Below are 13,010 nucleotides of genomic sequence, written 5' to 3'. Positions count from 1 at the left end.
AGAGATAGGTCAATTAAAAGGGATTGCTTATTAATTAAGAATGTGCAAACTTCTCTGCACACGAGTGCACACACCTTTCTGTAAGGACTGGGTAGGTCTTTTTTACCTAGAAGAAGCTGCGTTGCTGTTAGTCTTAGAAGAACTCAGATGTTTTGATTGTATGTTTAAACAGATTTTGACCAAATGGAACAGTATCATTATTTAGTGGGGAAAAACGCTTATGTGAGATAAACAGGTAAATAGATAGGGACTTAAAACATTTACCTGCTTTTAAGGTATATGCTTTTTCTTTTTGAAGCCTTTCAGTTTCCCCTTCTGTACTCCTTTGCATGTTTTAATGATGCTTAGAGGTACTTCTTTTTCCTCCTTCATGAAATGGGAAGATAGATGTTGGAGTTAAATTCAGTTTGCATTGTCATCACAGCCAGGCAGGCTGAAGAGTGTAAACCTAGTGGAAAAATCTAGCAGGCCGTGCAACCTATCTACAAGTTTTGACATGGATATGCAACAAGGATTCTTACTTCAGTCAGTGACAGCAATGTGACCAAAGCTAGACCACGTTATATGTCTGTTTTGGTCAGACAATCTAATTATCTCAAGAGGAAATTGCAGCTGAAAGTGTATCTTCCACAGTTTGCGCTCGTGGTGAGGACGAGGACTAAGTTCATTGCCAGGGAAGGAAGGTCTTCTTGAATTATGAGAGGTTTCTTAGCTTTCTTTTGGTCCAGCACCCTGTCTGATCTTACTTTCTTACTGAGAATGCTGTATTTGAAATGCACCTTTGATTAAGTATGGCCACTGAAAGATGTAAAATGCTAAGCTTTGAAATGATATCTAAAAGCAAATTTTTATTGAAAAGCAAAAGAACACAAAATGAAAAGTACTTCCAGGATTGTACATCTCTGCTCAAGTCCTGGAAACACCAGGGAGCTTTTTAAATGAACAAATTTGCAACTGTTCGTAACAGCCATCCTGTTACATTCAGCTGTCTTCAGTCTCTGCTGTGCTCAGCTGGCATCTGTATAAAGAAGATGTGATGTAAATTATTCTTGGTTACGAGGTCGGGATCAATTTTTCTGGATAAGCAGGATTTAAAACTTGATAACAGTTAATTCACAGAGAGGAGAATTCTCTATTTGATTCATCAAAGCACAGAAGGAAGGTCCTAGAGCTCTGCAATTCTTGAACTAGGTGGTGGTCAATGCAACCTAAATTCGAGCAGTACTTTAAGTGTTGCAAATAGGCAGAGGTTGACTTGGGATTTCCATTTTCAATTTACTGTAACTCTTCACTGGGAGACTTTCTTAAATGATCATTGCAGGGACATAGGTTAATTCTTACCTGTTAACTGCCCCTTACAGAGTTTTGGACATAGGTATAAATGTTAGTTTCCCCAGCAGTTATGGTGACCGTTTCTGTACAGCCAACTGCAAGAAGAACTAAAACTTAATGTACTGCTATCTACTTTGAGCCCACATCGTGTCACTGGAGTGCACTACAATATGTGAGTATGTACATACAGCAATAACAAAAAATGACAAAACTGACTTCGTAACAGTGGCTGGGTGTTGCTTATGCCTTTCCACAAGAGGTTTACCAGCAGTGTCTCTTTTAAATGAACTACTGATAGGCAGAGACTGAAGAGAACAGAGCGCTGTCTAGCATTTCTAGTGCTGGGGAAACTACAGACATAACATTGCAGAGGTTCACTGTCCTTGGTTTACTCAGTTTTGCACTGGTGAGGAAATGGAGCTTTTGTCTTTGCAGCAGCCTTACTCAGATGGGCCATTTCAAACTTAATTGGACGAGGCTAATATCCCCAGTTGATCAGCCTTCCTGTGCATCTCCTCTAGCTCCATGCCTGCTTTGTTCACTTACTTTGTTCCCCTCTCTTTAGTGCTGGTTGTGACGCTGGCCAAAACTGAACCCTGTATTTAAACTGAGGCCTTCACTGCACTGAATTGAGTGAGTTATTTATCATTTGATGTGGAAAGAGGATGGTATTTGGGAAAGCTAAGCCAACAAGAATGTTGCATGTGCTAATATCCCACTAGATACTTACCATCAAAAATGTCTATCAGTGGGGTTCCTGCAGGGATGGGGAGGTCTGATGTTGTCTCACTGATGATACTAAGGAGTGATTTGACTTCTGATTCTAGATGCTCCACAGTTTTTATTACCTTCTAATGGAGAAAAAAAGAATAACAGATGTAGAGGGGGGCAGTCAAGGGGTCAAATGGAAGGAATTGTGTACCAAATGTGTTAGTCCAAGAGCTGTCTTGCTGTCCCGTGCTACTAACAGCTGATTTCATTGTTCATTGCAATTTACTGTGTTATTCATGTTATCCTGGCCTCTAGAGGCACAAGTATTAGAACTTTGTTTGGCAAGACTTAAAGTACAGCATTTATAATTTTCTTTATCCAAGAGGTTTAGTGTATTCTAGGAACCAATGCTGCAGCTCTTACCTCTTCAATAATATCTAAGCGTTCGTGCATTGTATCGTGTTCGTGGCACCAGCTTCCCAAACTTCCAGGTAACAGGCTGGTAGGGTCTGCAGCAGCTGGAAGAAACAGCCACAGTTAAATTAACAGGAGCTTTCTGGTAGTAGTATTTACCTTTTTGACTTCTGAAATTGCATTTGGTGTGCTCAAGAGCATTCTTTATTAAACAGAGTGTATCTTGTCCTGGGTGGAAATAACTCAGTTAAATACAGATATACCCAACTGTTGTGAATATTTCCTGGTGGTGTACAGATTGCCCAAGTTGTTTGGAACAAGCTGTTTTCTGCTTGCTTGCTATTTATTTATTGTATTTGTGTTTATTTCACAAAGCCTGTTTTTTTTCTGTGTAGGGCAACCTTATTGTTTACTCTAGCTCAGATCTGTCTCTACAAGTATAAAACCTAAGTGTTGGAAAGATCTGCCTTAGGTATAATAGAATCTTACCATAGAAAGGCCTGGGTTGAAAAGGACCTCAGTGACCATCTGGTTCCAACCCCCTGCTATGTGCAGGTCGCCAACCAGCAGACCAGGCTGCCCAGAGCCACATCCAGCCTGGCCTTGGATGCTTTCTGGGATGGGGCATTCACAACCTCCTTGGGCAACCTTTATCAGTTCATCTTGGACTCTCATCAGAAGCAACTAGCATGGTAAAGCTTTGAAGAGCAGCTGAGTTTGTCTACTTAGACCCTGAATGGATGCCAGCTGGTAATTTCATTGTGCCAATAACTTGTGCATAATCATCTGATCTTGCAATGGGAGGAGAAATGGTGAAAATGCCCAGCCAGTGCCATTTGTTGGCCAAATTTGTTGGTCACTCATGATGGTATTACATACAAAATCGCTCATCTCTGTCAGTTACCTGTGTTTACCTCTCAGTACACGTGAGCTCTTTGGACATCTCATTCTGCTGGCTGTACTCCATGTAAGGATAGTGCCTGCTGCTGTCTGTGCTTGGGTGGAGCCAATTACTTTTCCGTGTCTTTTGCTCAGTAACTTTTGGGTTTTAATGCATGTATGTAGAGCAGTAACAGTACTTAAAAAACCTGCTAAATTGATAGCATATCTGATATTGTTAAAGTTAAGTTTTACTCTCGTTTGAGACCTTCAGTGGCTGTAATAATGAGAAAGCAGCAGTAGTTTGTTGTTACCGTTTGATTGCGATGGAGAAAACAAGAGCATGATGTGAGCTTGTGCTGTAATGTGTGCTTGAAGGCATAGGAGGAGCAACCATGGCTGTTTCCAATAGTGCTGTGTGAGAGCAGTAATTTGAACCTGTTGCAGTGCTTCATGTCAAGTCTGTGCCATGGATGTGGTATAAACCTGTTAGTAAGGATTGTAGCAGTTTGATGGTACCAGAGGTGAGCTGGAACGGAATCCTTGAGGGCAAGGAGGAGGAGAGGAATAAAACATGACCTAATATACTAGATGTGGTATTATTTAAAAATTGGTTTGGCACAGTTTTAGGCAGTGTGTTTGGATGCGTTTGTTTTGTCGGGTTGGGTTCTTGTGCATTCACCACCAGGTGGCGCTGTGAGGACAGGATCCGAAAGGTTTACTCTGCCTGCTTAGTACTTAGCAAGGCTTGAGATGTGGCAGCTATGTGCAAGACAGCTGCTTCACGGTCTTTGTTGGTGTTTTGGGAATGTTGTTATTCCCTAATTTAGTAATCAAGTTGAACCATGCTCCAAAAAATTGGGTTTATTTACGTGTTGTTTTTTTTTTCCTATCACAGCTAGAGCAACATGGAACTGCTGAATTTTTGTGTCAGAAATGGAGGCTACAAAGCAAGGACCAGTCTTTCTCTACGAACCTTTTCTGCTCCAACAGTAGGATAGTAACAAGATAAGCTCTATCTTACTGTCAGATATTAATAGAGTTTCCACCTTTCCAGTATTCCCAGCTCTATCTCTGTGTCACGTGTGATTCAGCAGTATGCTGAACTGCTGCCCATCGTGTCAGAGGACGGCCTTGAGTCACAAGGTGGAGTTGGAAGGCTGTGGGCCTCCCTTGGGTGAGAGCCAGCACCTGTCGTAAGCGTTTGTTTGTGGAGTTTTGGCCAGCCATAGGCTACGTGCCAGGTTTTGTGCATTTCCTAGAAATGGGAAATGCAGGAGAACTAAAGCGGGCTAGTTCAAGTCAGTGTTGTCCACTTCTCTTCCTCTGATTGTGCATCTTGTATCACGCTGGTCCATTGAAGACTCTGAGTTCTGCCTTTGGAATAGCAGAAATAACTGTTTGTCTTGTCTAAATCAGACTGATCCAGAGACTCTGACCTTCTCAACCTGGGTAATGCCACAGTGAACTGCTGCTGGTGCTCTGCAGAGACTCCTTTCAATTTTTTCCTGACACAGGACCTTAAATCCTCTAAGGACCCCTTCAAACAAACATGATATGATGAGGTCCTGCTCAGAATGCCACTTCAGTCATTACTTATCTCTTCTGTGTTCAATGTTTTTTCTCTGCACAAACCACATTAATTTTGCATGGGCTGACTGCCACTGTAGATGGGTGTGCACAGATAGTCATCCTTATACCTCACCTACCTGACTTAATACTGCCTTGTATATGTGTGCGCAGCTGAAGGTAGAAGCTACTGTGAATTACAGGTCTCAGTAGCATTCTCTTCTTTGGGATGGCTGGTGCTTTTTTTGATGCAGAATGAGACAGGTTTCTTGCAGTGCAGATGCATTGCTAATTTATAGACTGCAGTGGGCTTGTTGGAGGGGGAGGAAGTGTCTCATCCAGCCTTAGAGACCTAGAACCACAGGGCTGATGCTGTGACTAAACAAGTTGACAAATGGTCCAGGCTTAAGTGTCACGTAAAACATCTGATACCTCTTGTTAGTGAGTGGTAAGAGTTAAGAGAGAGTCTGTTTTAAAAGCAAAATGGTTTTAGTTCCCAGGTTTCATGGCCTGGATTCTGTGACCCAGAAGAATGCTGTCAAGCAGGGCCTGTGCCTCTGTGCCTGGTTAGCAGCTTTCTCACCACAGCGGAGATGCTCTCGTGCTTGTGGTGCCCTTCACCATCACACCAGAATGGGACACTGTGGGAAGGGACAATGGTTCAGTCAGACAGTGCTTTGGTCACTGTAATTGCTTGTGTTCTGCAGTTTGCAGAGCTTGGGCTTGAGGCTTTGGCTGCTGGAGACCTGGTTATTTTGTTAGCCTATAGCTGCCTTCTTGTGCATAAATGGCATATATCTGAGTCACTAGGTTGACCTTGCTTCTATAAGGGCAAGGATTAAACTCTTCATTTATTTACACTATATATACGCCAATCATCTAGAAATACTGACTTACTTTCTGTCTTGTATATTTTTGTCTTCCGTATCAGGCTGATAGTACCATAAAAGCAGTGTGGTTCTACTGCCCTGTGCTGTGGTACCATCAGAAACCAGTAGAAGGAGCAGAGGAACAGAATTTGAGTGAGATTTAAGGATGCCAGCAGATACAAGAAGTGCTTCTGTGTGAGAAGTTGAAGCAGGACCCTCTCATAAACGAGAAGCTTGCTGTTGGGTTTAAGGAAGTACAGTGGTTGTGTCATTGCCTCTTGTATATGTGAATTTCTTCACATGATCTTGACATGCCAGTATCTGAATTTTATGTACATATGCATCTGCTCTCACACTAAATATAAATGTGAGTATATAATTGCTCAATAGCTTTTAAAATATATGTTAATTTATTTAGATATATACCTAGTGTGTGCACATAAGTAAATGTGGACCTTGTAGTGAAGTTGGGGTCAGAGGTCAGAGGGTAGTGTTAACTTACTCTTTACCAATAGAAGTTCTACAACATAGTGTGTCTGGTCCCAGACCATTAGCTGTACATACAAGCAAACTGTTGTCCACTTACCTGTGTCACAAAGGCATCTGATGGGGGGGGGGAAAAGTGTTTTAAATTAAAGCATCATAGAATTGCAAGCTGGCACACACCAATTCAGGTTAAAACACGTTTTTAAGTCAATGAATCAAGTTGGTAATTGAAAGTACCATCTGCATTGCTTGTATTCTTTATAAGGATAAATCCCAAAGATACGAGTCAAACCGAAGTTACAGACTAGCTGTAGAAAATACTGGGTTGGGTTCTTTGGACTGTGTTACAAAGGAGGTTGAGCTAAGTGACCATAACATTTAAAACATTGGTTTTGAAGTTGATAAAAAAGACCTTTTTTTGCACTGTTCTGTAACCACTGTGGTTTTGAGAATTGACTGAGAGTTCATGTTGTGCTCAGCAGGGATCGTGAGGTAAAGCAAAGCAGACCACAGGCCAAATGAAAGGCAAGTGAGACCGAAAAAGCAACCAGATGGCTTATAAAGCCTGAAGTCATGTGACAGATGCAAGTGAATAAAAGGGAACATTTATAGCTATTGAAGGAGACATGCTCCTGTTTGTATTACCTTAGGCTTAGCAGTACCGTTTTATTCCTGTAATGTATAGCAAGAAGTGATGTGATAGTTCCTAGTAAGAAAACAAAACTGATAATAACGGATTTGTGTTGCAACAGAAAAAAAAAAATCACTTGAGTCCACTTGGTGACCCCTTCCCACCTCATCTGAGAAGAGCATGATGGGTGTCCGAAGGCATTTGCCAATCGTTGCTTAAATTATTATCTAAATATACTGTTGGACTTGACGTTAAAGCATGAACGTCACTTGGAAGTGTTAGCTCAAGCAACTGCACAGTTTGCAAGTTGAATTCAACTGCTTTTGCAAGTAAGTACAGAAAACTCTATCAGTATTATCAGTAATACCAATATTAATGCTTTCAGACATAGGTCCATTTTAAGCCAAGATTGCTGGTCATGTTTAGTTTGGTGGGACTGTTCTTAAAAACATCAACCTTAGTTGCCAGTTATGTCAACCCTCCAATCTCCTCTGGCTTTACACGCACCTGAGTTGTGTATATGTTTATATAAAGGAAGGAAGATAATAATAAAATGTTCCTCGCTTGGTTTGAAATGTGTTTCCAACATGCTGATCTTCTTGAGCGAGCAGCCAGGGGACCTTGTCTCATGCTTGCTTTTGCAATGGAAAATGGCTAGGAGAGGGACAAGAAAGATGGGTTTGTGCAGCTTGCAGGTAAGTTGCTCTTATTCATTCTGCAAGTTAGGAGAGAATATTCTGATGTTTTGGGCTCCAAACTCATGTGGTATTTTTATTTCTGTATGTGTATGTATTTGGTTTTGAAACTAAGGCGAAGTGTTAGGATAATTATAGCTAGTAGCTACAAAAGAGATACTTGTATATGCAGAAGAGAATGAGCCATTTCAGGAAGAGGTGGAAGTATGTTGTGGGCATATCTAAAGAATGTAAGTTATGTACAGTGGATGAGCTTAATCTGGTTTTGAGAATGGAGGAGGTCAGAGTTGAGTATTTGATGCCGCCTATAAATTGGAAGATGACCACTGGCATCTGGGGATAAGGCGTTGTGAGGATGTGGCTTTTGGGCTGTGTTTACTAACAGGAGCTACAATCATGGGGAGCAGGGTGTGAGGTGAGTCTGTGACTTACAAGTCAACTCAGTGGGTGTTTAGTTTGCATAAGCTTTGGCTGTAGAAAGAAATATAATAGTACAGGAAGAACAACCTTTACAGTTTTGTCCTAATACTGAAAAAATTCTAGGAACTTGACTGAAGATGTGTTTTTCTCTGGCAGACGTTTCGTGTGTACTGCAACCACTCAGGAAGTGATATATGATATATACACACACACTACATCCCATGTATTCATGGAGTGACCCACAACTGCCTCACTCAGAACAGATCAGATGAATTTGTAAGTACAGCTGATGCAGGGGAACAGCAGAGTCCTGTATTTCCAGACCCCGGACTTTCCTGCAGTTTGAGAATAGCCTTTGCTTTACCCACAGAGGTTACAAACTCCAGATAACTCAATAATAGAACGTAGGGGTTTTACAAGTGGGTTAATTGTGCTAAAGGGCTCGCTCCTATGCAGAATCCCTATTTCAGGTGTCTTGTTTGTAAGAAACACCTCTACATCTGTGTACAAACTTTCATTCTTCCTTGTTGGAGTTCAGGGATGAGTGTTTGCAAAGACTTCTCTTGAATTGGGGACAATAATGGCTGTAGGCTTCTATAAGAGAAGGAAATAGCTATTATGTGGGGTGTAGTTGAAACTACTGTTGGCTTATTAGTAGAAAATTATGACTCAGGCTGGTTTCAGATAGTACCTTTCACGAGTTTTACTGTGGATTTAATTACACCGTTTTGAAGTTCAATCTTCTGGGAGCAAAACAGTGCTTTATGAGAATGCAAGCAGTTGATTTCATGCAGAAATAGGCAGTTCTGAAGGTTTGGTTGTGTTCTATTTTTCCCTCTTCAGTTTCTAAACAGTCCCCTGCCTCTGATTGCTGAATATCACCTTCGTAGTTGCCCATTCATTCCAAAACCTCGTAAGTCTACCCTGCCTTAGGTATAGCATGTGGATATTGGAAAATTCTAAGTATTCTGAAAAGTCATGCTATGTTAACTGAATGAGGGGGGAAAAAGCATTCCCTTAAACATGATTTGCCTTTTCTTGCAGTTAAAACCAGATGAACCACACAATGTGCACTACTGAGCGGCAGTGGTTCCACTCGGGCTCCCCTGTTGCTCTCTCCTCAGTAGCTCAGTATTTGGATATGCTCATCTAACTGGAGCACGTCATGGGGCCCAGCCTGCTTACCCAATTGCCTGGTAATTGTTTACCTGAGGATTCCAGGTCACCTCTCTGCCATGCATAAACTCGCAGGAGTCTCTGCTGCTGGGATGTTGCACCCTCAGAACAATTATTAGCCCAGAGCTTTCTGTAGGAATGGCAATGTGTTTAAATGGGGCAGGTACTGAATGGCCCAGTGCATGTGGCTATGTTGAATGCTGTTTTAGCAGCAGCACCATCTCCCCTAACCCAGCAGTAGTAGCAAGGAATGGAAAGCTGCCCATGTGAGGTGGGAGCCTGTAATGAATCCGACTGGGCACCCACACTAATCTCTCACCTTGAGCTGCTTGATCGCTGACCTTGTGAACGTGAAATTGTTCCTGTTAATGGCTGAATAAAAACATAAGCTCTACTCTGTCCAGCCCCAAACCATTTTCAAGAGAAACTGTTGTCAAACAAAATAGGAAAAACCAATAGATTAATCATGGGGGTGGAGTGGTCAGGGGAAGGATCTGTAAGAAAATTAGGAGTTGTGTTCCTCATCTCAGAGGTAGTAAAGGGAGAGTAGGAATGAATTCTCTGAAGTCTTTCAGCCAGCCAAGATGTGCACCTGGCTGTGACAGGTACAAACTCAAGCCCTTCCTATGCTTGACTTGAAGAAACCAGCCAGTATGGACAAGGAATTCTCTCCTTACAAAAAAAAAAAAAAACATTTCTTGCAGCCTCCCTGGGGCAAGAGCAGTTCTGAAATTGAGGTTCTTCATTTCCTTTTTCATTTTCTTACAGATGATATACATAGGGGGCAAATAAACAAAAACAGTTTTCCTACAGTACTCATGGGGTGAAAACTAGTCAGAGTGCCCTTGCTAGAACTGATAACACAGCACAGATAAACACTGTAAAGCCAGTTGTGTGGGAAGGAGATGGCAAGAAAGAGTGTGTGGGATTTGGGGGCAGAGGGGACAAAACAGTTTTTTGGTAAACGTCTTGAATGTAATGGAAACTCGCTGCCCTGCCACAAAATATGAACACTGTGTGTTGTCAGGCAGTCGGAGCGGAGGGAGAATGATGCTGGGCCTCAGCTAGCAGAAAACACATAATGCAAACAGGCTGTGAAGCCAGGTTTGTGGTAGCACAGGGACTATAAATCCTGGGACTAGCTGAACAGAATAGCTCTCAGTCATACCATCAGCTGAAATGCTACTACAGGTTAGGTTAGTGCCAGCCCTACTCATAATTAAAGTAAAACTTCGATGCTAGTTTATCAGCTGTTGTGTGTTTCTGCTTCTTCCTCCCAAGGTATTTGAAGAAGGAATTGCGAGCCTCAAGAATCTCAAAAAGTAATCCAAAGCAGAAGAGACAAAAATGCAGTACTGTTAAAGCGTATCTAAAAAGGAGGTTTTGAGTAAAGGAAAATCTGTCTCTGTTCACCTTGAACTAGGAGGATTCATGCATATGTTGTTACTGCTCCAGTGCAGTAATGATGGAGTTGCAGGGAGCTGGCTGCAGCGCGTGTCAGCTTCTGAAAATACACTGATCATGTATTTCCTTGCCCCCCGAGAAGGGTAAGATCTCTAAGAAAGCAATGTGCCTCTAGGACAGATTCAACAGCACAGAACTAGAGATTCTCCTCTGAAGCAGACACATACCTGTGATGCCTTTGTATGAAATCCATAAGGAAGCAATTTTTTTATCTCCCCCGCCTGCCCCCATGCAAAGTCTTAGACCGTGCTGCAGTTTCTGCTTTTCATGCTTGGAGTCACTCACCGAAGAGCTCGTGTTCCTGCAGGACTCCAGCAAACACCAGCACCCAGATGAACAGCATGGTCCCACGCTCTGCTCTAGTCCTTTGCAGTGCACGGCAGGCTCCCTCCCGGGCTCTGCATAGACTGCTCTGTCTGTCCGTCCAGCAGAGCTGAGGTTTAGCCAGAGCTAGGAGGAAATATGCCCAGGCTGAGCCAAGTTTCTGGAGCTGTGCTTTTTTTTTTTTTCCTCTTTCCTCCCTTTAAAAAAAACACCCTTCAAGCTCCACAAAAAGTCCAGTTATCCAGGCAGGCTGGCAGAGCTCCAAGCTCCCCAAAGTTTTTACCCTGTATTTATTTATGCAGCCTACAACTGGAATGTGCTGGAAAACTGAATTCTGTAAGTACAGCAAGGGGGGCAAGAAAAGGAGGAGAGAGGAGAGGGGTGCGGGATGTTTCTTTCCCTGTAGGATTATGTCTAGGGTGTGGAAAGCAGGAACAGTGGAAAACACGGTATCATTAGAGTTGTGCAAAAACAGGGTTCTCATGTTATTTGTTTTTAAGACCGCAGAAAAATTTCTTTTGGGAGGAAAGAAGTTCTGCTGGACTGAGTGCAGCAGCCTTATGTTGGTGATGCCTTCCTTTGGAAAGCAAAAAAGGCTCCTCGGAGCTCTTCCCAGTTTGGAAGGTGTGTGAAATAAGTTAGATGTGATAACAACATGCGTAAAAATAGCTCTGCCAATGGCATTCTGACTGTGTGCTTGATTTCCAGCAGGTCTAAGTTCAATGTTTATCTTCATAGCTGATGGGTATTAGTTGGATAAGTGTCCGTGTAGAACGTGAGGAGGTAGGTCTCCAGCCTTGAGTCTGCTGCAGGTTCCTGGCACAACATTGGTTGCATTCCTCCCAGCTAGCAGGTCTATTGTTTCCTACCTTTGAAGGAAAAATAATCATCCTTCTACCCAACTTAAGAAGTAACAACAACAAAAAAGCTTGCTGACCATTTTGTGTTGCCTGAGTTAAAAATAAATAAATAAATAATAAATAAAAAAAACTTGATACAAATTCTTATGTTTTTATCAAGGTTATCAAGGAATAGTTATTAAAGAGCAAGTTAAGAATGCATTGCAAAGCTCCTGTACAACTAAGGCTGTACATGTTGTACATAGGCTATGACTGCTGAAATCGGAGGTTGTCTGTGCCGAGGCTACAGGGGAAGTGGAAGCAAAGCCAACAGACTGAGGACATGCAAATGCTGTGCCTGTGACTTCTTTACCACCAAGATGTTGACCTGCAGGAGTGAGAGCCCTGTACTACTTAGGAGAGAGAAGTCTCAGGATCAGGATAAGACTTAAGAATAGTTGAATTCTTTTTTCTGAGTATGTTTGTCCTGGACCTTTGTCTTTACAGTAAGTGCCTTTCTCAAGCAGAATCTCCCTCGTGTTCTCTTTTTTTAGGGAGCCAGTTGGTCGATGCTTCTCTGCATGTTTTCTGCTGTACTCTACAATATACTATTAAAAAGCAATGAACATTCATTGAATTGTTTTGTTTTTTTTTCTTCTACACTAGAAAAGCTATAAAAATATATTAAAACTACTGCTGTGAACCACCACTGGGGAGGTCACTCAGCCCCTTACTGCACGTTTCCTGGAGATTCTGAATGACTTCAGGTTCATGAAACAGCTACATTCTCTCAAGGCAATTCATTCTTATTTGTCAAACGGTGTTGTGTTTGCTATAGTGAGATCTGATACCTACAGAGAAGTCAAAAAAAAAAAAAAAAAAGAGGATTTTCTCTAGTATGGTACTCGGGAGGTTGTTTCTATAGAGAGAGAAGTTCATTCTGCACGAGAGAAATACAGCCAAAAGAAAACCACCGAGGCCAAATAAGATTTTGATTTTCAGTAGGGCTACCTGTCTAAAGCATTTTGGTGATCTTGGATAATTGCCTAAGTTGATAACTTGTGCTGGTAAGTGCTCAGAATGAAGTTGGAGATGAACAACTCTTAATCAGCATTGTGAATTACGAAATATTCGAGGTGCATGTCAGAAATCATTAAACTGCATAGTAGATTGTTCAGTGCAAGGCAGAAGATCTGGGTGT

At 42.0% G+C, this 13,010-nt stretch overlaps 1 protein-coding gene across 2 annotated transcripts; it reads right to left on the bottom strand.

The window, feature by feature from the left end:
• Window positions 1-828: 828 nt before the first annotated feature.
• Window positions 829-11,311, bottom strand: PLAC9 (placenta associated 9). Of its 2 annotated transcripts, XM_003207788.5 has the most exons (4): window positions 10,932-11,302; window positions 2,467-2,561; window positions 2,063-2,183; window positions 829-1,018 (listed from the first exon to the last, which is right to left on the bottom strand). In XM_003207788.5, the coding sequence occupies exons 1-4, from the start codon at window positions 10,987-10,989 to the stop codon at window positions 1,008-1,010; spliced, it is 285 nt and encodes a 94-aa protein (XP_003207836.1). In that variant the 5' UTR covers window positions 10,990-11,302; the 3' UTR covers window positions 829-1,007. The 2 variants fall into 2 exon arrangements, with proteins under 2 accessions (XP_003207836.1, XP_085086097.1); XM_085229971.1 differs by lacking the exon at window positions 829-1,018 and having other exon boundaries at window positions 2,025-2,183; window positions 10,932-11,311.
• Between the last annotated feature and the right edge of the window lie 1,699 nt (window positions 11,312-13,010).

This window comes from Meleagris gallopavo, chromosome 8, assembly GCF_905368555.1.
Source record: "Meleagris gallopavo chromosome 8, MGAL_WU_HG_1.1, whole genome shotgun sequence".
NCBI lineage: Eukaryota > Metazoa > Chordata > Aves > Galliformes > Phasianidae > Meleagris > Meleagris gallopavo.
Note: the sequence above shows the minus strand (reverse complement) of the source record. Positions and strands in the feature narration are given on the sequence as shown.